The sequence below is a fragment of the Manis pentadactyla genome, chromosome 5, assembly GCF_030020395.1.
Source record: "Manis pentadactyla isolate mManPen7 chromosome 5, mManPen7.hap1, whole genome shotgun sequence".
Lineage (NCBI taxonomy): Eukaryota > Metazoa > Chordata > Mammalia > Pholidota > Manidae > Manis > Manis pentadactyla.
This window is the reverse complement of record NC_080023.1, coordinates 101,630,448-101,657,576: the sequence shown is the minus strand read 5'-3', so window position 1 is coordinate 101,657,576 and position 27,129 is coordinate 101,630,448. Positions and strand designations below refer to the sequence as shown.

The window sequence follows — 27,129 nt, the reverse complement described above, 5'->3', positions numbered from 1 at the left end:
GAAACCTTTGTTTCTTCTCTGCTGTTTTCTTCTAACTGGAGCTTTATATGTCTACACTCCTCTGTATTCAGCCTGTTTTGGTCACTTTTTTTAATTCTCTTCTTCATCTTTTGTACTAGCACTGTTGTAGTGGTATACAAAGATGAGCTTAGGATTCAAAAAGACTGGTACAATATTTTTAAAAATGGAAACATCAGCTTTCAAACTCTAAAGGACTGTATTCAATTAAAAGTTCCAATATTAAACAGAACAAGTGTGGTGTACTTAGCAATGTTAAGAGGATTCTAACGAGGTGATGCTTGCAAATTAAATATATTCTCAAAATAGGGTAGCTGGTATCTTGAGCAAGGTTCCAGTAGGATAGCTGAAGCTTAAATAGGCCTACTACACAGAAAGTGGAGCACCTGGCAACCCCATTACCCAGGCTACCCCAATTCAGGCCTGCAACAGTTGGGGCTCTGACAGAACTTGGCTGACTTCTGAAGGCACAGCAGACAGTTGTTCATATCCCTCCTTCCCAGGACAAAGGGTCAGTAACCTGGCCTTTTTACAGTAATTAATCCCCTTGCCTGAGAAGCATGATCAGTTTCCAAAAACAGAGCAAAATCTGGGTGTGAACAGAGCAAACTCCCAGTCACGCCCAGAGTAAGTGATGAAACACAGTTTTCTGATTATGAGTGACTGATGTAATGAGGAACCTAAAAGTCCAGCTGCCTTTCAAACCCAGGGAATTTTTGTGGGTTTTCTGGTGTACTTCTAGAATCCTTCTGAGTCAGAGGCAGAAGTCAGGACTGATCTTCAAGAGAAAAAAATCAAAACAGTTTGAGATTGTTTCAAGTACAATTGAATACAGTTCAGCTTTTCTTTAGTGCCATTTAATTACATTTTTTTCTTAAAAAGTGAAAGCAACTAGGTCTCTTTCCTGCATTGCATGTTCCTGAGATCTTTTTTATCTTAGTATATCCCAGATTGATTAATGTTCACAAAACCATCTTCTTGGGCTTAAAATCACTAAGGAATAGGCTGGACTAACATAAATGAAATGCTAATTTACTATCATGCCAGTATCTGCAATTAGGATTTTGTTTTATCTTTTAAATACACTAAGAGTTAATTGGTGTCTGGCCCACTGGACTACTTGTTAATGCTTATCTGATGGTGCCAATTATAATTCTTCATATAAACCCCAAATGGGCTAAATATATTTTGAATTCTACATTATGAAATATCCAGCAAAATATTACAACTCATAATGGGTGGTACTATTGAAATAAAGAAAAAAGCAAAATATATCACTTAGAACTTTTGATTTTAATTTTAAACTTCAATTCACCAAGTGATACGATTTTCTTTACATATAGCACTTTAGTTGTAGCAAATTATCCTTTCACAGTGTTCTAAACACACAGCTTTCCAACTTTTGTTCCCTGGGTAAAATTGAGATTCGCCTGGCCCCACCTTGGAAATTCTGACTAGTATATCTGGGTGGGGCCCAGGACTTTGTTCGTGTAATATACACCGATGGTGTTTCTGATGGGAATGGATTGTGAACCACACTTTGAAAAACACTTTTCTAACACTAAAAACTCTTACATCAACTTCATTTTTTGAAAGCCATAAGTAGTTTCCCAGTTCATCCACTTAGGTGCAGCCAAACTTGCAAACTGCTCTTAGTTTCAAAAGCTCTCAGTGCCTCGACTATGGTGAACAGGCACTGAAGTGTTGATCTTGACACCTTGGTCCAGAAGATGGCAGCAATTGCTCTTCTGGCTCAGAAAGTGCTACCCGGGCAGCCATTTCAAACTTATTGCAAATGATTTGTTTTGAACATTCTTTTTTATTTGTTTTTTAAATAGAAGAATAAAGAGGGTCTCAAGATGAGATTTTATCTGACCCTGGCTTCTAACCAAAGCTGAGATTAAATATTTCTGGAATAGAATGATAGAATTTTATCACCTAGAAAATGGGCCAAAGTTCCTTGGCTGCTTTTTCTTATCTCTGAGGAAAGGGATTGTATGACTTCCCTTGGCTGTAGGGCAATAGAGCCTCTTATCTCCAATCAAAAATGTTCCTACTAATAACTAACTTAGATCTCTTTGGCAGTAATTAAAATATTCTTATTTGGGGATCTAGCCTCCAGGAAAATTTTGAAGCACTCTGAATGCTAATTAGCTTTTTGAAATGAAAACAAGTAAGATTGTAAAATTTTCAAAACTAAAATTACAGAGAACAGGGAAAGATCCCAATATTTTTGTTTAATCTTAACATTAAGATGATTGGATGGTGACAAAATGCAAATTGACAAAATGCAAAATCAGAGGCTTCTTAAATATTATAAGTGTACAGAGCCAGTCAGGTACACCCTGTGAGTAGCAGCTTTGATTCCAACAAGAGTATTGTTTTCAGACCTTACACTCACTTAAATTTATTTCTAAAACAAAAAGGATGTCTAGAAGTTTTGTGATATAAGGTATATGTTTACCCACTGTCCAGTGGGAGAACAAAAGACTGAAAGGAGAGAGGAGGGGTGATTATTTGAGGAATTATGGTGTGGATGAGAGAGCCAAGGTCTTTCTTGGTGAAAAAAAAAAAGTTCCAAGACAGTAAATTTCAGTTTAACTTAAGAAAACTTCTAAAACTTGTGGGGAAGAGATGGAGAAGGAACTAACATATATGCTGGACATATAAAATGTGTTCAGAACTTTCTAGTATGTACTTAATTTAATTCTCACACTAACCTTAAGGTGGAAATTATCCATATATTTTTTTAATTGATGGGGAAACTGAAGCTCAGAGAAGTTAAGAAAATTACCCAAAGTAACCCAGCTTGTAAGGTGGCAGACCCACCAGCTGAATTCAAGTTTATCTGATCTCATAACCTGTGCTTTTTCTACCACAGTGTTTATCAGTTGTGTTGTAAAAGGAACTCCTGTACCCTCCTGGAAGCTTGATTGCAGGATCTCTCAAGTCCTTGCCATCTCTAAGATTTTATAAATCTATATATAAATACCTTCTAAAAACCATTCAGGTTTTTAAATTTTTTTGAGAGTCTTGATGTAGTTCAATACTTTTAAAATGGAGGGTCCAGCTTAAAACCCAACCAGACAAGATTTGCTTGTTCCTTGTAACTTTAATTCCAGGATATTTGAAGGAAAAATGTCTTAAAATTAAGTACATCACTTTTCTAATGGGAAAAAAAGCAAAGCTTAGGAGATGAGAGAATAATTTATTTTTCTTTAAACCATGACTAGAGGATTTGCTTTGGTTCCAGTGTCTGTAAAGTGTGCTTTATAATTCCTCCTGGCTGTTCTTGAAACACACACAGAATGTACCTGAGAATGGGGAGAGTTCTGAAACTCAGGAGGAACTAGCTCTAGGGCAGCCATTAGGCACCCTGGAGTAAGGTGGGAAATGAGCTTGCCCTTTGCTTATTGTTTCTCCTGAATAACTTGCTCTCCATCCTTTGTTGTTAAAATGCACATGCTCTACTTTATACAACTATGTCAAATGTGTTGTGCATTGATACAGACAGCAATCTGTTACAAAGCAGAATGTTCAGTATTTATCTTTGCTTTCACTATTCAACCTCTGCTTTGTTGTCATTTTATCTTGTCTTTGAAACTTAAGTAATATCTGAGCTAGCACTGTCAACAATTGTCAGAGTCAAAATCCTTTCTTGTGAATGGTGTGTAGATGTTTAATTATCAATGTATCTTGAGGATGCACTGCATTGTCAGACTTCATTTTGTCTCATCTAGCCTTCATTTCTTGCAAAAATTGTACTGGTCTAGATTGACTGGAATTTAGCACTAGTTATAACATCAAAGTTGCATTTCACCTGGGAATATCTGATCCACAATGATAAACTGTAAGAGATTCTCCCCTACCATAGCTCCTTCAGGCCCTTTAAATGAAACAATTGGGAGGTAACTTCCCTTCCAGCTAAAACATAAACAAAAGCTCTAGCCTAGGTTACTATGCATGTGATTTCAGGTGGTCAGTGATTGGGAATTTACTAATTATATTTTTAAAAGGACTTATCTGTATTAGTTTACCAATACTGAAACAGGCAAGACGAAGAACAAGGATGGAACTGGGGAAACAATAGTTAACTGGAATATGTGCCCACCACTATCAGAAAGGGTCTCATGTTGTTTAAGAAACAGATCAAAGCACATTTGAGAGGAACTTTTTGATTGGTGGAAGTTAGGAATCTTTTTACAAATGTATAAGCTCTAAACATGTTTTTTTCTGTCACTATAGCATTTTTGTTTTATTTTTAGCGGATAGTTGCTTCAGTTACACACAGTTTTTAAGAATCTCTTCTCTTAATCTCAAATGTATATTTATGAGGGTCTAGACATTTTCGTACCGCCAAAAGAATTTAACTTTTATCTTAGGCTAAGACTCTACATCCAGAGTGGCTTAGAGGGTTATGAAATGTTTGTAGCTATTCACAAGGCTTTTATTAATTCATCTATGCATCTGCCTGAGTCAATACTGAAAGTGAAAAAATTATTTAGCAATTGTATAGTCAATAATGATCTAACATCGTATCAAAATGAAGGCGAACTTGAGAGAGAGGAAGAGTCAGGGCAATAATAAGGAATGAGATCCTTTGAATAAATGTGTGGTCCACATAGCAAAATTTGCTATAGTATTAATGTGCAATATTACGTCTAGATAATTACATATTCCCATTTTGTGAGCACATTACAAAAGCTATGCCAATAAGAAAAGCTGTAAGAACAGCTAATGCCAAGGGCAAAATTAAACATGTGGCCTTTAATTTTAGAAGTTTAATAAGTAGACAAGCAAACTAATACCTCATGATATCCCCTTGAACTATTAATGGGATTACAGATATGCTTGGGATTAATATTTTCTAGTAAAATAAGTGCTTCCTATTTTGAAGCAATGTACCTGGGACACTTTTAAAAAAGATATTTCCAAGTTTCCCATTCATATTTAAAAAGCACATCATCATGACTCTCATTGTATACTCTGCTTAAATCTATTTTTTTCCTCCTTTAGTAGTTTTTATTCCACCTATATTATGGTTTTCCTGTGCCTCTTTAAGTGAAATGACAAACATGAGATTATTGTGATATTCCCTCAAACAAGAAAGATATTATTAAATAAAATTTACTACTTGTATCAGAGAGATGTAGTAAGGCAATTAAGCAAAAATGTTCTGACCCTGTGCTTAAGAAAACAAGTTATTGATTTCCCGGCAGAAGAGTTATATTTTTTAATTCCTAATTTTAAACATCATACTGGGGCCACATTTTTATGAAAGAAACATAAATATGATTAGGCAGTAAATCTTAAATTTCCCAAGAACAGTAGGTTAAACATTTTCTGCAAGTTCCAGGAAATGAATCAAAGGAGCTGTTTCATAAGCTTAGAAACATAATGGACAAAAAAACAGTTACAAAGATCCAATAAGTCATTTTTCTCATACTTGTGAAAAAGATACATATTCTTTGCATCCTTGTGAAATAATGTCCTGTGTTGTGTAGTTACTGATGTGTCTTCATCATTACCATTAACCAGCTTTATCAGTTTTTTAAGGTAATTCAGCGTTGTGATAGAAGGATGGCTTAAGAACATGCCAGTGAGGAATTTGGGGAATGTTATCATGCAAACAGCCCGATCAAGGTTGTTAGATGGTACACACACCTCTCTTAAGAACTCTTGTTCTTAAAATCTGAACTGATGAAATTTTCCTATGAGAAAGCCAAAGCCATTCTCCTTGAGAAGAGAGTTTGCTTAAAGGATATTAGGCTTACTTCAAATAGCACTTTTCTTCTAGGGATAAATGCACATTCATGGATTGTTTTTGTTTTTGTTTTTGTTTTTGTGAAAGAGGGGGAGAGGACATGGTTGCCTGGATTTATTTTAGGAAAGGAACTTTTAGTTCTTATAGCTATATTATAGATAGCTAAAGGTATATTCACACAAACACATTTTAAGTAGGTTTTATAATTTATCACAATTATAGTTCTAGTAAGATACACAGTATATTAATTTTAGGCTATTAATGATGATTCTCCTTTATTAAGTACTTACTATATGCCAGACACTGATGTTTTTCTCTACAAAAACCTCCCACAAGGTAAGAAAAATCCATTTGTTTCATACAGGGTCAATATCCTTTGTTTATTGTGAAAATTACTTTATTTCTCTATAAAAACTGATGAAATTTGAACTTTTGATATCTATTCATTCTTTTCTAAGATGGGAATCCATATGACTTTTTACTGTTCAAATCTTTTGAGGAGTGAGGAAAGTTGAGAAGTATTTTGAAATGTGTTTAAATGATTTAAGTTTTCCATTCAAACAAATTAGATTTTATAAAAATATACTTAAGTATTTCTCAAGAATTACAAAAAATTTAAATGGCAATTCCAGCTATTTAAATAGAACACAGCCTATATTAATAGGAGTATTTTCATAGGCTATAATTTTTATTGACGTACTTCTGTTTTGAGGATAAAGGTAAAGAGTAAAAATTGCTGCTGTAATAATTCTTCCCACTAATAAATTTAATGACTTAAAACATATTACTTAGATAAAATTTTATTATCTATGGTTTGAATACTTCAATTTCTTTATACATACCAAATTACATAAATTACCTAAATTCTATGCCTCAGTTTTCTTTATTGTAAGGTGGGGATTAAAGGGTTGTTGAGAGGATTAAGTAAGTTAATAGAAAAGTTTCACTAGTACATAGTAAAATTCTATGTTTTAGTTATTGTTGTCATTGCTTCTACGATGTAAAGGACCCTGGGAGTGTATGCACGGATTCCTCCTTAGCACCAGTCTTCATGACCATAAATTGACTGTAGTTATTTTTATTCTTTTATAACAGAATATTGAAAAAGATTAAAAAGTCTATATTTTGGCCCACCCAGAGCTAGCAGGATAATGAAATCAGAGGCAATGTTGCAACCAGTCTGTGTTCTGCGGGGAGAGGGAGTGCAGGGCAGGGGTTGGCAAGGCAGTATCTGAGGCACGCAGTGCTAATGCCACTTCAAAGGCAAGGCTCCCTCCTATTTTTATCCTGGGCAGGCGGCCTGCCTATGCAGTTGCCTCTTGAACAAAAGGTTCTGCCAGGTCTCTGACACCTTTTAAGACTTCACAGACTGGTCTCACAATAACAAGAATAATCTCCATTTGTTGTGCAATGTGGCATTCGATTTATAAACACTCTCCCTCCTCTATCCACAGTCTTGAAACCATAACCAGTATTACTACCACCACAGAAAGTAATGCTGGCTGAGGCTAAATCATATGGGTAATAAGAGGCAAAGGCACGATGTACAAGTTCACATTCTTTTCAGTACGTCGTGCTGGCTTCCATTGTCATTTACTACCCTTACCCTTTCTCACAAAGGGATTTCCTTCAAATATTAAATAAAACTTTCTTAAAAGTCTCTTGTTTTAGAACCAAAATTTAATTTAAAAATTAATCTAAGATGAATTACGATGACTAGTCAGTGGCAGAGCAAGATGAGAAGCTCTAACTACAAGATGGTATCCCTTCTTTTGATGACTAAGAGTGTGTAGCCCATTCACAGAACTACTACTATGTGGCTACTTTTCTATTCAATACTGTGACTCAGTCCTGGTTCTCTGCACTTTTCTTGTCAAGCAGAATAATACTACAGCATAATACTCTCCTCTGTTTTTTAGATGAGAGGAATACAACAAAATTCCCCAAAACTCCACTTGGTGGAAGAAAATTTAAGATTCATCTGAAGAAGGTAGATCCCAGGGAATATGAGATAGAGACTATTTTATTAAGAGACTAGAATGAAAACGACCTTAAAATTCTCCATGTCCCCTAACTTCAGACTTGATTGTAGCCAAATCACCTCAAGGGATTGGTCCTACATTTAAAGATATCTAGATAAAGGATGCTATATCTCCATAGAGAAATTTCTTCCAAGACTGACCTGCCTCCCCCATCAGGAAAATTTTAATCGAAGACACATTACTGCTGGAGATGCCCCTAAGAGGTTAGTTAGCAGAAACTGCCATTTCCTATGCCTGCTGGCAGTCTCACGATAAATGGTAAATCGAATTTCAGCTTTCTCTTCTCCAACTCTAACTAATCCCAATTTCCATTATCTTTTTTCTTTTTAGGCCTTAATTTTTAAATTTTACAAATATATTTTTGGTTCTCTTTAGGATTCTTGCATAATTTTCTAAGACTGTTCTCCTTTGGGGAATCAAGCAGTTTAAAACCCTCATATTTCCACTCACCTAAATGCAAATCATGCGCTTGTATATTAAAATTTTCTACCTGTTTAGAAAAATTAATCATATAGAAATTAATGAACAAAAATAATTAAATAAAACATTTGTAATGTTAAATAAGCATAAGCCTAAGGGATGAAATAAAAAGCAAGTAAGGGGGATAAGGAATCTTGAGACAGAAAGAGAGATTAGCCAAATGAAGATCATATGGTACTTTAGTAAGGCCTGAAGGAAATGAAATAGGAGTTACGCTGAGGTCTGGAGAATTGTGTTCCAGGCAGGAGGATCAGCAAGTATAAAGGTCCTGAGGCTTGAGTGTGCCTGGTGTGTTCAAAGAATAGCCCAAAGGCCAGTGTGACTGGGTCAAAGTGAGAGGGAAGAGCAGGAGCAGATGAAATCAGAGATGGGGTGGGTCCAGCTGATTTTACAGGGCCTTTGTGGGTGGAAGAAAGAACTTTGCTTTTCCTTTTTTGAAAGAAGAAGACATGAGAGGCTTTTAATCAGGGGACTAAGTGACATAATCTGATTTTACGCTTTAACAGGATAATTTTGGTTGACACATTGAGAATAGACTAAAGGAACAAGGTTGGAATGGGGGAAATTAATTTGGAGACTATAGCAATAATCCAGGCAAGAGATTCTGATGCTTTAGCCTCAGATGATACCAGCAGAGGTGGCGAGAAATAGACAGGCTGGATGTATTTTAAAGTCAGTGCTGTCAGGTCAGGTGTAGAGTATACGAGGTGGGGAGGAGTCAACAATGACTCCAAAGATTTTGCCCTGAGCAAATGGCAAACTGGAGAATGCCTGGCACTTTCTTTATATGCCCTTTCTTGGATCTCTGCTCTTTAGAAATTCTAACGAATGAGTAAATGGGCAAAAGAAATGTCATTTATTCCTATTGCTTTTTTTGTTGGAATCTGCTTATGATAAAGTATGTATTTGTGATGAATACCTATTGATCATGTGATGAAGAGAGAAAGGAGCTGAAAGAGTTGAAATAACATCTGTCAGTTGGGGATGCTCTACAACACATACACAAGCAGGATTTCAGCCAAGAGAATTTGTTAGTTTTTAAGATTTATGGTATGAAATAGTTTGAACTTCGCAACCTATATCACATTAAACTTCTTTTGCTTCTAGGGCTATTTATTTATTTGCATTGTTTTAGAATTCACTTCATTGTCCTAAGTAAACCTCAGACTAAATTTCCTTTTTAAATGTCAGGTGTTTCCTGCCAGTTAAATCGGTAACTAGACAGTTTAACAAGGAAGCCTAAGTAAGCTGCTTCATTAACAAATTATGTGGGTAAATCAGCATTTAATTGACATGAAAAGATGGCTTGTCAAGCTGAGAAAGGCTTATGTCCACTGAGCCTTTCTGCTGACCTTAATGCTGAGTCCCATGCATCTTACCTTCATAGAAAGAGAATGCATCCAAGTGTAATGTATTCTTTATACACTGGCAACTACTTGTTCTCATGATAAATGGCAAGAAAGCAGTATTAATTAATTCAGAGTTAATCAAAATTTAAGTGACCCTTTTCAAAATTTCTAAGATCTCATTTCATTTAGTTTGCTTAGATTGAAGCTTTTTTGAAAAAGATGTTTTCTCAAAACAATTTCATTGCAAGAATTCTGGTATGAGTTTGCCTGGGTTCAACTCTCCCACCCCAGCACTGATTAGCTTTCTACCCTGAAGGGAGTTACTTACCCTAAATCTTGCTATCCTCATCTGGACGATAGGGATAATAATCCTGCCTACTTCCCAGGATTGTTATGAGGATTATATGAAACACTCCATGTAAAGCAATTAGTACCCGCTGCTTGGCACATGATAAATGAGCTATTAGTGTTGGCTATTATTACAGGCAAAGGTGGGAAAATACCTCCTTCATGTTTAGCGTTTAGGTGGGAATATATAACACCATGTGATTCATGAGTTCAGTGGGAATCTTTGCAGCACTTGCAGTATATTAGACTGGCTAAAGAGTAGCACATACTGTCATGTGGTGAACACTTACAGGACATACTGCTCTAAATACATACAGACTGAATGTTCTACGTGCAATATTAATTATGCCATCTGCCAGACGACATGGCTCTATCATTCTGAATGATGTCTTCATGGGTTTGCTTTTGATGTTTGTGTTTATGTATACACCCATCTACCTAAAAAGATCAAGATATTATATCTGAATTAGGCTAACAAACTGGAGAAAGAAGGATACAGAAAACATGAGGGAAGGAACACCATAGATATTATTTTTCCTTAGTTTGAAAAATGAAGGATAGCTACAGGATTATGAAAGTGTTCGAAGAAGGTTAAAGTAACTGGTACTATAAGAAGGAAAGGCTGCACAGAAGTGGAAGCAGATGAATTCTGTTATCAGGATCAATGGTGTACAGTTACTAGAGGCAATTCTGGTTTAATGTAAGGATGATGTGCTCAATAATTAGAGCCTAAGAATTGACAGAGATGCCCTGAAAACAAGTGAGTCTCCTTCTCTAGAGCAAGGCCAGGTGACTTATAAGGTTTCAACTCAAGACTATTTGAGTTTCTTGAAATTAATTAGTAGGAGAAAACATTTTCCATTCTAGGAGAAAACATTTTCCATTTTATTTTGAGTTTATACTTCATTTTTAAAAGAAAAATAAGAGAAAGACCTTTATACTTTACTGAAAATGACCATGTTACATAACAGGATATTAGAGTGGAAGTTTCCCCAAGGCCCTCACATCTAAGCAATGCTGCACATTAAAGTCAGATTCTGGATGAAAATACACTTTACAGAGAAAATAGTAAGACACCACTTCCATGATTCTCGAACCTCTCCTTCGGCACTAGGTTATTAAAGGGGGTCAGAGTATGGCAAGGAGAGAAGACTTTGTAAGGAGGAATTCTGGAGCACCAGAGATCACAGCATGTGTGTTTGGCGTAGATGGAGTAGAGGGGGTCCTATCCTGTCACCTCCAGCCTTGTGGGAAAAGTGTTTCAAAGTGGCTTCTGAGAGAATTTGATATGAGATGTCTACATGAGGATGGGTGGGAGGTCAGAGAGGACTGGAGTCTGACTCCCTGCCAGGAAATCTAGAAGGTGAGAGATGGCTGACAAACTGTTTTGTCAAAGAACAAGGAAATCTGCTGCCTCACTACCAAAGGCAAATGATGTGTGTTCCTCCTGACCCAGAGCAGGAAAGGGGCAAGGGAGAGGTCCTGGGGTTGTCTTGGGGCCCCTTCAAGGGTGATACAGATGCTAGTAGTTACAAGTCTTAAGGCGACAGCTTCCTAGGGGTGCAGAATGAGTCACAAATCACCCTCTAGAATAGAGGTGAATGGGCATGAATGGGACTACAGGCAAGATGTCTCCAGTGATAGGAACTGATTCTGTCAAAGTTTCCTTCTTTGGACCTGCCTCCTCCGAGAGTGAACAGCCAGAATATGATGTTACCAAATTAAGAAACCATTTCTTTCTGCTCTTTTTTCTTCTCTATCCTTGTACTTTAACCCCAGGGGGGTGGTAAGTCACAGTGAACAAGCTGGGGGAGGAGAGGAAGGAAAGAGGGGAGTCCAATCACAGTGCCTTTCCAGCAGAAAGGTGAGCCTACAGAAACAGCCCCAACTGCGGAAGGAGAGGACAGTTAACTCTAAGTTGAGACTGGAGCTTGTATTACAAGCAATTAATATGTTATTTTGAAATAAACTGGTTTGGGTACCTTAAGGTGACCACAGGACTATTCCTAAAGGGAAGGAGAACGTCACAGGACCTGCTAAGTTTTCATCCAGTGGCAGTGGAGAGACTTCTTTCATTAAAAACATTAAAGAGTAGCAGGAGACAAAAAGAAAGAAGCAATTTGATGACACAATATATACCTATTTAAAGTATTGGTTACAATTAAGTGCTGTCTTATCAAAAATTTAAATTCTTTTGGTAATAATACTATGGTAGAAACTACAACCCAGTATCTAACCCATGTTATTCTAGACTCTACTATCAGACGTTCAAACTCCAAAACAGAAGAAACACCTCTGTTATTTTCAGGTCCCTTTGGTGATTTCTGGCTCAGGATATGACCCATGGCTTCATTTAGCTAGTCAAGCAGAGAACAGCATGAGCCATGGGACAGAGATTGAAAGAAAGAGTACCAAAGAAAAAGATGTGAAAATTCCTTCTGGGAAGTTGGTTAAAATTAGGGGTTTGGTGCAGGCAGAAACTAGGGACCTGCAATATTTTTGGCACAAGCAGAAACAACAATATACCTAAAGAACTATTTATTTCTACCATAGTTGCATCTCTACCTAAGACAATTTGTAACTTGATCTTGTTAACACTTAAAGGAATATGTAGAAGAGCAAGAATCATTTTGTTCATTGAGGTAACGCATTTTTCCTTCACAACCAGTCCCTGCTGCTATCTTTGGCATGTCTATACTCTACATGAGCTTTTTTTTTTTAAACTTCAATGCTATTTTAAATTTCTCTTCAGAAAGCCTTGACTTGCTCTTTGAATATCATACTTCAAAGTTTTACTTTTTCACCACACATTCAACTGGCTAATGCTAAGGTATAACTTAGCTGAAAAAAACCTCTGATCTCTTTGTCATTAGGATGTCATTCAACAGTGTTTTGAACTTTCTAATTTATGTCAAGTTTCCATTCTTCTGAAGATTTTCTAACTAAGTAGGGGGAAGAAGGACCAGAAAATAACATTTTCTCTTATCCATTCCAGATGTCCTGTCACTGAAGTGTATGCATACACATTGTGCTTAATACTCTCAAATACATAGATAATTAGCCATGATATTAGTTACCTGTATATATATAAAGGAGCCTCTCCTATATTTCTGTAGGGTGCTGGATCCCTTTATTACCATTCCTTCAAGTTTCTATTATTTAAAAGGCCTGACTGAAACTGGTCCTTAAGGTGCTGTATCTGATCAAAGACCACACAAGGCAGGTGTCCCTGGAATCTGAAAACTCTCCCAGGAACTCTCTAGACCAATGTGTTCTCTTTTCTAAAGGTAAGGAAAAAAGGGAGACATAGGTATATACAATGGGAGACAAGAGATAAATTTCTCTTCATCATGCTGAAAGTTAATACTTCTCAGAGTTTAGAAAATTCCCTATTGATCCTGTCAAGATAGGCAGAGTCTCTTCTCTAAATTGACCTATGACTGACTAACTTGCCACTACAGAGGTACAAACAGTACTGCACTGTATGCTTCTTGAGGGCAAGGATGTCATTGAATCATCTTTGTATTTCCAAGCTCATAGAACAGTGCCTGGAATATTAGTGTTCAATAAAATTTTTGTTAAGTCAATGAATGAAACCAATGCATAAATAATGTGAAATGGAAATCAAGTCCTTTAAATGGTCACTAAAATTAAGCTTTTTTCCCCCTCCCTGACTATACAGTGAATAGGATTTATTATTAGCTCTAGATTAGGATAACATTAATAAAAATGTTTTTGCTGGGATCCAACCATTATTACTAAGGTTTTAAAGATTAAAAAGAGAGAAGCAAGATCCATTTTATTGACCTCTTTATTCTTTATGTGCAAGCCAAGAATGAGCCATCTACCTTCTTTATGTGCCTAACGGAGAAAGTAAAAACAAAACATTTTAATCTGAGATATTTTGACAAATCTAGGTGTTGCTATTCACTTTAAATTTAAGAACTTGGTTAAGAAAGTAAAGCTGTTGAAATCATTTATGAAATCTGAGCACATTTTGAAGCATGGGAATGCTATTTGTTCAAGAAACACAATGTAAAGGTACTTTCAAAGTTGACTCATTTCCCCTAGGTGTACATTTGCTACTTTTGTCAGGAGTTTGTCTAAGAGAGTTTCATGCAGATGGGAAGTGTGCAGAAATAATGGAGATAACCAGTCTTCCAGGTCCCTGGTATTACAGAAGGGGTAAAAGGAGAAAGAATACAGGAACTTTACATAAACTTTATTTCTGCATATTGATAAATTGAACATTTAGCAAACACAGGAGAATGTTGCAGAGACACAAACTCTCAAAGAAATAATGGAATGTGATACACATAAAAGGAAGCAAAATATATATGTAATTAGTAGTAGTAGTGTCTCCTTTAGAGATGTGAGAAATACCCCATGCTTAGGAAATTAAAATCCATGTGATCTTCACCAATCTATAAATAGATGTTGAGATGAGAAAGGCCAACCACTCCAGCAGACTAGTAATGTTAAATACAACTAATTAGCTCTTGTTTGTTTTGCTGTATTTGATGGATCAAAGTAAGATAACAGATTAAAAGTCATTTGAGAAAAGTAAAAAGCCCAGTGGTTCATGGTCTTTCTGGGGTTATCAATATATTTTGTTTATTTTGTACCAGAAAGACATGACTAGAATGAAGGTGGGCTATGGATGTAGATATGAATATGTAAAGGGCAGACAGAAGTAAGGGTGGCTCTGAGTGATGACAGGGCCCCTGCCATGGAAGTTATGCCTAAGAAAGATGGTAGTAATTGGAATTATGGTTTCAAAGAGTCAGAGCAATAAGGAAGTCCTAAGTGAGGGCCAAGTCCCAGATAACAACACATCAGGCAGAGGCAGCCAGTCTTGGATTTAGGACTAAGCACTGTGGGGATCTGATTTTTGCAGTGCTTAGTAACAGTGTCAACAATACTGTGGAATAACTGTCTATCAGCACAGCCCAAAATGAACGAGATATGCTAAGATTTTCATTGTTTCTAGGGGACTGGACGCTCCCTTTCTCTTCCTGGAAGACCAGTCCTGCCTACCATCTCTACATCTCCTTGGGTATACCAGCCTGCTTATAACTATTCTAACAAACCAACTGATGGACTAAAGAAAGGAAACAAGAGACTAACTCCTTGGGAAGCAGCAGCAAGGTCTCCGCTTGGTCTAGTGGATGATGCCTTTAAATCCCAAAACATCCAGGAATCCATTGTGGCAAATGTGGTCTCAGCAGCTCGCAGGAAGGTGTTTCCAGGATGCTCAGAAGATTGGAATGAGAGAATGTCCTGTGCTCCTCAAGACCAGAAGGCCAATATGGGCTCATGTGGAAGGCAAGAGCATAAGGTTGCCTCCTTACCCGGTAATAGTATGCCCACCAAATCCCAGTATGGTTCACAGTTGCCATATGCATATTATAGGCAGCCTTTCAGAAATGATTCTGAGATAATGTCCATGGAGACCAGGTCTGATTATTGTCCTCCAGTAGCCAATTGCAACTATAACCCTCACCCGAGGGGATGGAAGCGTCAAACATGAAAATTAGAAGAATTGATTGTGTGCTAACTATAGTATTGATTTTTAAAAATATTTCTTTGCAGGGCTTTTGACTTTTCCAGTAGATCTAGATTCACTTTTGGTCTTGGATTGTTCTCTGAGTGTCACTTATTTGAGTGTGTGTGTGTGTGTGTGTGTGTGTGTGTGTGTGTGTGTGTGTGAATGCACATGAGAGTGTCTACTCATGCACAGAGAATTTCTTTGCAGAAAGACTTTGTTTTCTACACTGATGTGCTGGCATTTATATCTAATTCATTATCTTAATTCCATTTATTCCATTAATATGGGGAGGTTTAGGCAAGTAAGCCCTGCTCATTTAAATGAAATTAAGTATTTTCTTGTCTGCATCTTAGTCTTAGTCCAGGAAGGAATTAATGAAATATGGTGTGCTAATTGTCATTAGCAGTACCAGCAATCAATATAATGTTAGGGGAATTTTCAATGTGAATATGCCTGAGAATAACTATATAAAAAACAATATAACTATATAAAAAAGGAATTCTTTGTTGTTATTTTAAGCATTTCTCTGAAACACTTTTAAAAATAAGATAATTTTTTTTAATAGAATTGTAACATAGCTCTTCTCAGAAAGAAATATTCAAGAGTAAGACCATTATATATTTCAGAAGGACTTCTGAGGCACATGGTGTTATGTGTGGGAAATAAAGACTTAGGTATATGATTTACTTTTAATCTATTTAAAGCCAATAGCTTGAGAGAGGAATAGACTCTGAGTTTAGGTATCCTAATTCGTCAAATGAGATCAGATTATTTAGTCTCATATCCTTAACAGATCTGATATTCTGAGATTTTCTCATTAGTGGAATATCCGTTGATGAATTATTCATTGTAGTTGTTCATCATTTAAGTATCTGATGAAATTTAGAAGTGGATTAGGTCACTGGGCATCACTATATATGTACCATTAAAGGTCCAAAAGGGATTGTTGGGAGGCAGGTTTTGTGTTACGTGTTACATGGAGTTAGGGCTGATGTGAAGAAAAAAACTTAATGGACTTAAGGAAGTAGTAGACAGATGTGTCAGTTATTATGCAACTGTAGGTCATGACAACTTATTTAGTTATAGGAAACATGCCACAGGAGCCTAGAAAGCCATCATTAGAATGTTCAAAGGAAGTTAAAGATCTGCTTGGTCAATTCCGTGAACCATGCCTTGTTAGCATGACCATGAGACAATCAGTCAAACACTTATTCCTTATCACCATACCCACAGTCTTAAGTATAAGGAAATTCAAAGTATTTTACATTACAAGCAAGTATCGAGCATATTTTAAAATAAAAAACATTTTGAGTTTTTAAAACCTTCTTAGGTTTTTAAATGTGGTGATTTTGCTTTGTTTTACTTTTCAGCTCGTGAGCTTATCAATATGATGGTGTATTTCACAGAATAAAACTTAAAAAAAAACCCAGGATACATGTGATCCCTCATCTTAAAAGTAAAAGAATAAAAATTGAATCAGTCACAGTAAGTTCTATTATTGATGGAGCTAATCAGATACTAATTTGTTTAGTTATGGACAAAAGAAAAGACTAATACTTTCTAAAGTTGTAATGTTAAATTATCTTAAATTGATATACTGTTAATTCTCTCAAATTATAAGATATAATTATTGATTCCTAGGACTTCCTATGAAATCTTAAAAAGTAATTCCTGGTATATTGATTAGTCAAGGAAATGAATTGTTTTATGTTTTTATTAGAAACTGATGTTTCAAGAAGTCAAATTTTTCAGACATCCTTCTGAAAAGTAAAAGAACCATTATCAAATAATCACAAAATGTGTTGCAGGTATTTACCTCCAATGTACTTGAAAAGGAGTAGAGTTAGAATGCTTACATTCAAGCTATTGTTTGAGACTAGACACCTGACATGCTGAGATCTGATTCCTATTGGTGAGAAATCCTAGATAACTGTTAGATGAAAATAGCCTTTTTAGAGAAGAGCAGTTGCTTGTAAATATACATACCACATTTTTGTAAGACATTTTCCTACTAATAGCAATCACATTGGTAGAAAGAATACCTATTTTGTCAAGGATTAAAAAGCATTCTCTGAAAGTATAGTATGTCAGTGATAGGGACACTAATTTGGCACCTTTCCTCCATTTTGAGTTTCATATTATATTATTGCATGTGTGTGAAGTGTCTGTTATGAAGATGATTTAAATTTTGTCTAGTATTTTGAGTTTTAAAACTGCACAAAGTGTAGTCCATTTATCTCTGAATATGTCTGGCACCGTCACTCACAGTGGTAAGGGTCACCCTATTTGTGCTCAAGCATATGTATGTACTAATGAATTGAAACTTTGCTTAAAAATTTTTATCAAATAGGCTCAGTTATTATAATTAAGAGAGGAAGTGTAGAAATGTTTATTTTTTAAGAGTAAGTAGAGTTTCACATTTGGTTTCTATCCAAAATAGAAGTATCTAAACTGTCCACACTTTTCTATTAAAATACGATGTTTTTCTGCTATTAGATTGACATTTCTACTCATGTTTATTCCAAGAGACTGTATTTGAAAGATGTATACTGAAAATCAAGAGCATATTAGTAATAAAAAGTAACTTGAAAATCAACTCAAAGAGCCTTTTCATTCTCCCTTCTTAAAAAAAACTGAATTAGTCTTCACCCCAAAGTTTAATTTCATCTACTACATATTTTTAAATTTTAGTTTCTATGGTATCAGCTTACAGACACATCAAAAGAATTTCATGCTGAAATTTTAACTGTAACATTTAAAAACTTTAGGAAAAACTTACCTGAAAATATGATCAATTTCATATGTTAAGAAGTTTGAGATCCACGGTTTAATATCATCCTTTATTAATTCTTCCTTTACAGCACATTGAAAATCAGTCCTAAATCCAAGCATCGCCAATGGTGAGATGGCCTGGATGACATGTTTGAATTTCTAAAACCACTCTGGACTCATTCAGAGAATCTACCATGTTTGTCATTCCAGTACTTCCAATTATTTGTCCTCTTTATGCTGACCCAAAACTGAAGTCTTTGTTATAATAAAGCATATTTAAGTAAAGCTCTTTTTTTTTTTAAATGACTTTGATCCTTCCTCCATAACAGTAAAACTATCAGCTGGAATGTGAGCTCCCTGGTCAATTGGTATCATGTGGCACAGCTTTTTGACACCTTTTTAAAAAAATTCTGAATAAAATGGTTTTTTTAGGCATCCTTAAAAAAAAATTTTTTTTAAGTGCCAGCACCTGCTTCAAAAATGAGTTTTAAAGAGTAAGATGACTCAAGAGATAGTAGTACTCTACTATCTTAAGATCCTAAGAGCCATTCTCTGAGGAATTCCTAGTGCTTAGTAGACTATAACTTTCAAAACAGTACACTAAGAGGTAGGTGGTGTTATCTCCACATGACAGCCTGAGGCAAAGAGAGTTCAATTCCTTGGCTTGTCACTGGGAAGATAGCAACAGAGATGTTTCAGTCCCAGCCGAAGTTTCCCTCGTCCACTTCCTACCAGAAGTATTTAGTCAAAACATTCCCTTTTCTTCCGTGGTTTTGAAAAATAACAAGATCTGTGACTTATCAAATTTAATAGGGTAGTATTTTTCATGAAGGGGTATTTCATTATTTACAGGCTTATAAAATGTTGCAGTTTATATTTCTAGAAAAGATCTGGTAACCACCCCCCCATAAAAATCAAGTAATTACATGAAGTACACTTTGAAAGGAAAGGCCTCCACAGAATCTTGACATTTTTTCCTCTCTTAAGTTGTAGCATAGCAGAGCTTTGCTATACTCTACTTTCTCCTTGACTTTTCTGTCGCCAGTCTTCAAAAACTTCCCTCCACTCCCATTTCCCCATGAGAGGAAAAAGCTTCATGCACTTCTTCAGGATTCTGAAGTTTTTGCATCTTATTGACAGTCTCAAAAGGCTTAATAAAACATGACTGCCTAATTGTAATGATCTGAATAAGTGTGAGGTTTGCCCTAAATTACCAGATAAATTATAATGGGGTACACGTAGGCAACGGCACAATCTCTCTTAAGCTCACATTGCCCTTGAAGAAGCCTGTTCACATTACTGTGAATATTCAGAGGTAGAGATAAGATCCCACTTATCCTTTCTTCAGTATCACCTTTTCAGAAAAAAATTATCCATTTAGACAGCTGAGCTATAGGAGTATTCTGCAGGGATATTTCTTCAACTCAAGTATAATGCATGTGTTGGAAAGTAAAGAGCCATTCTTAAACCAGGGAAGGTACACTGCACTGCCTCTACTCCTGCCTGGATGGAGCAACCATTTGCAAAGCAGCACAGAAATCATGCAGCACCTGGGGCTGATCGCCAACCTGTCAGGACTAGCCTCATTTCAAGAGGTTGACTTGGTAGTTTTTCCTGTTGATCTACATGTCATTCATAACACAGCTTTCTGCCAGACCAGTACATAGGAAAGAAAAGAATAGTATTTTAAAAATAAGTAAATAAAGAAGAGAGGGCTATATATTTTCCTATAACTTGCTATTATTTGGACCTTTATGCCAGTTAAATGCCTTTGTCCTTGAATCCAGATGATCTCTCTCTAGTTTCTATCTATAGTAACTACAGCTCTAATTATTAGCAATACAAAATGCCTATACTTTATTGAAGTTAATACTTACTAGAGGACTGATAAGAGGAAAAAGAACCCTAATTTTGTGATAAAACAGCAAGTTTAATGCTCAGCTAAGCCAAGCCCCATATTCACATGAACTTGATAAAGAAAATAACCACAAAAGAGAGCAGAGGTTTCACATTCTGGTGTACTCCAGTGGTGGCATTTGAAAATCATATTTCTAATAGAGATTCAGCTGGTTCTTTCACACTATGTTGGAATAAGCAAAGTGTCTGGATTTCTCATTTTGCATAAAAAGGAAGTCATTGAGAAAGAAATAAGAATTAAATATTCCAGATCTAAAATAATATCATGCAGAAAATAATCAGAAGTATAAACAAATTCTATAGATATTTTGCCTGAGAAAGTAGCAAAAGAATTTGTAACATATTTTTATTTCACCAGTACCCTGCTATAAACTTATTCTTAAAGCACTTTAAAAGAGGGCCACTCCAAGATCAAAAAGAGGGGAGGTGAATTTTAGCCATAAGTATAAAATAAATATATTTTTACTACTATGAAAACATTGACATTTATGGAACAAATATTTCCATAAAACATGTGCATTGTATTTACTTTAAGAAATTTCCCTTTGGGCATTAAACTACTCAATTAGCATTTTCCCCAAGTTATTATTATTTGAAGTTATCAATGACAAGATTTGATTTTAAGAAAATCGGGGCTTTCATGAAGACATCAGAATTAAAGAACAGAAGGTAATGCTCATCCTGATTTTTAATTTCTTTGACAAAGGGAACCATTAAATTTTATCAGCATGAGCATCCAGCACATGTAATAACATGGAATGGTATTTCTGTTCTTGCCCTATAATTTTTCTAGGCACAGTGAATATACCTAGAATTGGATTTAAAGGACAGCAAACTCAGATCCTGTCCCTGAGTGGAAAGCTAATATAAAACTAATATAAATTGTCTATGACTGTATGCCCTTTACAGAGTTTAAGAGTAAAGCCATAGGAAGGAGAATGACATGTCACTGTCAGTAGACACTTAGTAATTACTCTAGAATGAATCGCTTTTGATAAGCGCACATAAAGCCCTTCTATTGTCAGCTCTAGGACCCACTGTCAGGGGGAGAAGAACTCATTCATTGATCAGTCAGCCAGCAATCCTTCACTATTCACATACTCACTGCCATATAAACAATGCTCAATGCCATGGATATATTAGTGAATAAAATGTTGCTTCTGTCCCTAGGCAGCTTTTACTTCTAAAAAAGGGTATACCATAAGGAAACAAGAACAATGGTAGGATTATACACAGAGTATTATGAGAATAACAAGAAGAATCCAACCTGAAGTGTGGGAAGCATGGTTCAGGGGTTAGAAAGGTCCTCACAGGCTTTCTGGAAGAATTTGTGGTGGAGTTGAGTCTTAAAGGCCACATACTGATAGAAGCGAGTATAGCCAAGACCAAGCCCATTCCAGAAAGAGAGAACAGCACAGTCCTGACAAACTCCAAGTAGTTCTGTTTTATTATTGGATAATAAAGAAAAAAATAAGGAAACAGTGGATTTTATCCTACAGGGAAGGGTAAACTTTTTATGTGAACAGCCAGCTAGTAAATACTTTGGGCTTAGAGAACAATATGGCTTCAGCTCAGGTCTGTGCAAGCAGCCATGGCTAGTGTGAAAATGAGTAGGCATATGGACTAATACAGTGTTATTTATGGGCACTGCAAGTGTCATTTTGCATAACTTTCACAAGTCATAAAATTCTATTCTTTAAAAATCTTTTTCAAGCACTTAAAAATGTAAAAGCATTTAAAGACCTATACCCTGAAAACTACAAGACACTCAAGAGAGAAGTTAAAGAAGATACCAATAAATGGAAATACATCCCATGCTCATGGATAGGAAGAATTAATATTGTCAAAATGGTCATCCTGCCTAAAGGAATCTACAGATTCAATGCAATCCCTATCAAATACAAAAAGCATTCTTCAACAAACTAGAACAAATAGTTCTAAATTTCATATGGAACCACAAAACACCCTGAAGAGCCAAAACAATCCTGAGAAGGAAGAATAAAGTGAGGGGGATTACAACTCCTCAACTTCAAGCTCTATTACAAAGCCACAGTATCAAGATAATTTGGTACTGGCACAAGAACACACCCATAGACAAATGGAACAAACTAGAGAACCCAGATATAAACCCAAGCATATATGGTCAATTAATATATGATAAAGGAGCCATGGACATATAATGAGGAAATGATAGCCTCTTCAACAACTAGTGTTGGCAAAACTGGACAGCTACATGTAAGAATGAAACTGGATTGTTGTCTAACTCCATACACACACACACACAAAAGTAAACTCAAAATGGATCAAAGACCTGAATGTAAGTCATGAAACCATAAAACTCTTAGAAGAAAACATAGGCAAAAATCTCTTGAATATAAACATGAGCAACTTTTTCCTGAATGTACCTCCTTGGGCAAGGGAAACAAAAGCAAAACTGAACTCATGGGACTACATTAAACTAAAAGGCTATACAGCAAAGGACAGCATCAGCAGAACAAAAAGGCATCCTACAGTATGGGAGAATATATTTGTAAATGACATATCCGACAAGGGGTTAACATCCAAAATATATAAAGAACTTACACGTCTCAACAACCAAAAAGCAAATAACCAGATTAAAAAATGGGCAGAGGATATGAACAGACACTTCTCCAAAGAAGAAATTCAGATGGCCAACAGACACATGAGAAGATGCTCCAAATCACTAATTATTAAGGAAATGCAAATTAAAACCACAATGAGATAACATCTCATACCAGTTAGGATGGCCATCATAGAAAAGACTAGGAACAACATATGCTGACAAGGATGCAGAGAAAGGGGAACCCTCCTACACTGCTGGTGACAATGTAAACTAGCTCAACCATTGTGGAAAGCAATATGGTGATTCCTGAAAAAAACTAAAAATAGAAATACCATTTGACCCAGGAATTCCACTCCTAGGAATTTAACCAAAGAATGTAAGTTCTCAAATTCAAAAAGACATATGCACCCCTATGTTTATTGCAGCACTATTTACAATAGCCAAGATATGGAAGCAACCTAAGTGTCCATGAGTAGATGAATGGATAAAGAAGATGTAGTACATATACACAATGGAATACTATTCAGCCATAAGAAAGAAACAAATCCTATCATTTACAACAACACGGATGAGCTAGAGGGTATTATGCTCAGTGAAGTAAGTCAGGCAGAGAAAGACAAATACCAAATGATTTCCCTCATTTTTGGAGTATAACAATGAAGCAAAACTGAAGGAACAAAACAGCAGCAGAGTCACAGACTCCAAGAAGAGACTAATGGTTACCAAAGGGGAGGGTGGGGGAGGGCAGGTGGGGAGGGAGGGAGAAGGGGATTGAGGGACATTATGTTTAGTACACATAATCTGGGAGAATCATGGGGAAGACAGTGTAGCACAGAGAAGACAAGTAGTGACTCTGTGGCATCTTCCTACACTGATGGACAGGGTCTGCAATGGGGTATGGGGGGGACTCGATAACATGGATGAATGTAGTAACCACATTGTTTTTCATGTGAAACCTTCATTAAAGTGTATATCAATTATATCTTAATAAAAAAATGTAAAAGCATTTGTAACTTACTGCCTGTTCAAAAATAGGTGTTAGGCTGTAAGGCAACAATGGGTCACCATGGAAGGATTCTGAACAAGGATTTGGCATGATTTAGCTTTCTTGGTAGGGAGTCCATTCTGGCAGGACTGGGAAGGTAGATTTAAGAGAGCAGGACAAGAGGAAAGGAGGACACACAGCTGTTATTCTTTCCATGTGAAAAGAGGTAGGCATGGTTTGCCTCCTAGAACACTTTGTCATAGATCAGTCAACACTAGAATATCCCCAAAGCATCCTTCCCCTCCCCCATAATCGCCCACCCCTTTCTGTCACTGTGCCTTCCCCTCCATGCCAGCATGCTATCCCAAGCATGTACCATGGCTGCCTGCTGGGGTCAAGTTCTTCCAACAGAACAGAGGACAGGGAACTCTGCTGAAGGCGTGATCCCCCCAGCCCCACTTCCTGAATTGCTGGGAAGATGTTGATGGCTGAGGGAATACTACCACAGCCTGACCTTCCTATAAGCCCAGACGAAGCCACAGATGTGGTTATCACCTTTGGATTCCAATTTGCATGTGGTAGATGAAGTGATGCTGTTTTGAAAAACTAATAATTGGCTTCTTTTTCTATAGCATAACCAAAGACTTTATCCCTTGCTAAATAATCTAGATTTCAAAGCATTTAAAATTAAATATGCTACAGAAATGCTTTGGTATCAAAAATCACTTTTAAGTGATTAAGAACTAAAGTAGGATTATCTTTGCTAGGTTTTCAAAACTCACAGACTATTAAAATTAAAGGAGAACCAGAGACCACACAACAACATACAGGAGGGATTTAAAAAGTCAAAATGAACACCAGGTTCTCTTTTCCTTCAATGTTGTGTTCATTCTTCAAAGAATTGATTATGGAGCTCCTTTAATCCAACATCTGCTAGATTTAAGATGGCAGTATCATCCTAGCTTTGGTACAATACCATTTTCAAACATTAATGTTGCTGTACTATCAATTCTATTTTAAGCTCTCAAGGTGCTTGATGCAAATAGAACTGCACCAATGTTGTATTGTTCCAGACACAGTCCATGTCAACGCCTCTCCTTCCTTCCTGTTTCACAGACAGAGGTTATGTCACTGGCAATTGACAGGATGGTTTTTATACAACACTCTATCATTATCTGCGCTCTGAAATCCTCCCAAAATTTAGAAACATAAAATGAAGAACAGTATAGTGGAAGATGTGTGCTTCTAAAAGAGTAAAGCCAGAGTTGACTGTAATAGTAACTCATTCTAACTAAAGCAGCTCTATAATCTTGAAAATTGCAGTCTATTATACCCACACAAATAGTTCAAGCTCAAGAATGACATGAAAATCTTTCAACAGGATATGTGAAAAATTATGGCAAAGCAGAAATTCACAAGAATTTAATGATTATAGATTTTTCAAAAAACAGAAAAAGAAATTAGTGTCATAGAAACCAGGCAATTCTGCCACATACTTTTCTGACCTATTCTGATTTTGTCATATTTGTCATGTGAAATGAAGCTTCCTAAATATGGCAAGGTGAAGATTTGCACTGGAGTCTTAGCTATTGCTTATCTATTTTCATAGAACTAACAAATATCTTACTCAAATAATCAAGGGGAAAACTTAAGTAGAGATTTATTTGGAATAACTTACCTGAATTGTTCTCGTTTACTGAATTTATCCAATCACTCATCAGGAATATATGAAGATTTTTTTAGGTGTGAAGCACTGGCTAGGTAGTAAGGGTGATTACTATGATTATAGTGATGATGACAGTAATAGCCATTCCTTATAGATACTCATGATGTACCACATCTTACATGAAATACTTCAACTCGATTGCCTCATTTAATCTTAATTTTTCACAGTTGGTACTGTTATCCCCTTTTTATAGATGAAGAAACTGAGACATAGGATGCAATAATAACTAACAGGCATACCACTAGAAAGTGGTAGACTTGGGATTTGAACTTGGGGCTTTCTGTTCTACAGTTCATTCTACATACACTTATCTGTATATATATATGACAAAAAAAGATGAAGATGGCATGGCCTTTCCATGTTTGGGAAAGTTACAACAAAAGCAAAATTCTAAGGCATATATAGGATCATCATGCTGAAGGGGATCATACAGATATCTAGTCAAAACTCTCATTTTGCAGAAAGGAAATTGAGACCTACCTAGGACAGAATGCCTGACATCACGCAATGGAGTGCAGAAGCACGTTACTCTTTAGGCTACTATCTGAGTCCAGGTCCTCATCATCTTTTACTTGAACTATTAAAATTGCATCATACTATGTCCCTCGGCCTGCAGTTCCATTCCTTTTTCTCTCAGGATTATATTTCTAAAACTCAGATCTGTTCATATCAAACTACTTAAACTCTTCCAAATGCTTTCCTCTTCCTGCTTCCTGGAGGCCCAGCTCTGCCTTAAACACCAATCTATCCCACCAGCTCCGGCTCCACCACTGCTCCAGCTGGTCAATAATTCACTTCCACAATCCTGCTGTTCAGAGTCCTTTCCTTACGTGTTCGAACATGCTCTTCCCTCTGTCTAAAATACTCTTCTCCTTTCCTAGTTTGTGAACCTGTTCATCTTCCAAGAAGCAGCTCAGATATCATTGATATCACTCATTAAATCATTTCACTCTCTAAACTGTTAGTCACTCCCTCCCTCTGCATTTTCATAATATTTCATTTATACTCAATACTAGAAACAATGACTTGCTCACCTTTTATTCTAATACCTAATGAATTACATGGATGACTCATTGCAGGTCTTAATACATGCTTGTTGACTGAACGGATAAACTCGGAGTACTATGAGTACTATGGTTTCTTGATCTCCAAATCAATTTTTGCCACAATAGCTTCCATTCAGTCTTTCAGTTCTTCCAACAAATATTTAATGTATTTCTACTTTTTGCCAGGTACTCGGCTAGCAAAGGGTTTCAGTGGTGAAAGGGTATATAAGATTCCTGCTCTTGTGGAGCTACTTCTAGCAAGAAATGTGGATAACAAAAAATAAACAAATAAGTACCAGAAAAGTAATCAAAAGAGGATAAAAGAGAGAATAACTGAGGAAAGCCATCTTACAAAGAGGGGTCAGAAAAACCTTCTCCAGGCACATGATGTTTTAGTGAAGATCTGAAGGACAAGATGTCCAGCCTTGTAAAGCATGGGGAAAGAACACTTCAGGCAGAGAGAAAAGCAAGGCTGTAGAAAAGGAAGGGCTCAATATGATCAAGTCTATGTACTCACGAGGCTGAGTGATTCTCAACACCACCGACTGAA

General features: G+C 36.3%; 1 protein-coding gene and 1 long non-coding RNA gene across 7 annotated transcripts in view; one reads left to right on the top strand and one right to left on the bottom strand.

Annotated features, from left to right (window-relative positions):
• The window catches only part of SYNPO2 (synaptopodin 2), a 167,673-nt gene extending 149,528 nt beyond the window's left edge, over positions 1-18,145 (top strand). For 2 of the 3 annotated variants that reach the window (XM_036908601.2, XM_057502573.1), the window contains one exon: positions 14,992-18,145. In XM_036908601.2, the coding sequence (XP_036764496.2) occupies positions 14,992-15,531 (540 nt within the window). In that variant the 3' untranslated portion in view covers positions 15,532-18,145. The remainder of the gene's footprint in view (positions 1-14,991) is intronic. The other variant, XM_036908602.2, reaches the window with a different exon arrangement.
• Positions 1-27,129, bottom strand: part of LOC118924102 (uncharacterized) — a 257,912-nt gene that overhangs the window by 118,834 nt on the left and 111,949 nt on the right. For all 4 annotated transcript variants that reach the window (XR_008997836.1, XR_008997835.1, XR_005029456.2 and 1 more), the window contains exon 2: positions 18,329-18,427. This is a non-coding gene — a long non-coding RNA (uncharacterized LOC118924102). The remainder of the gene's footprint in view (positions 1-18,328; positions 18,428-27,129) is intronic.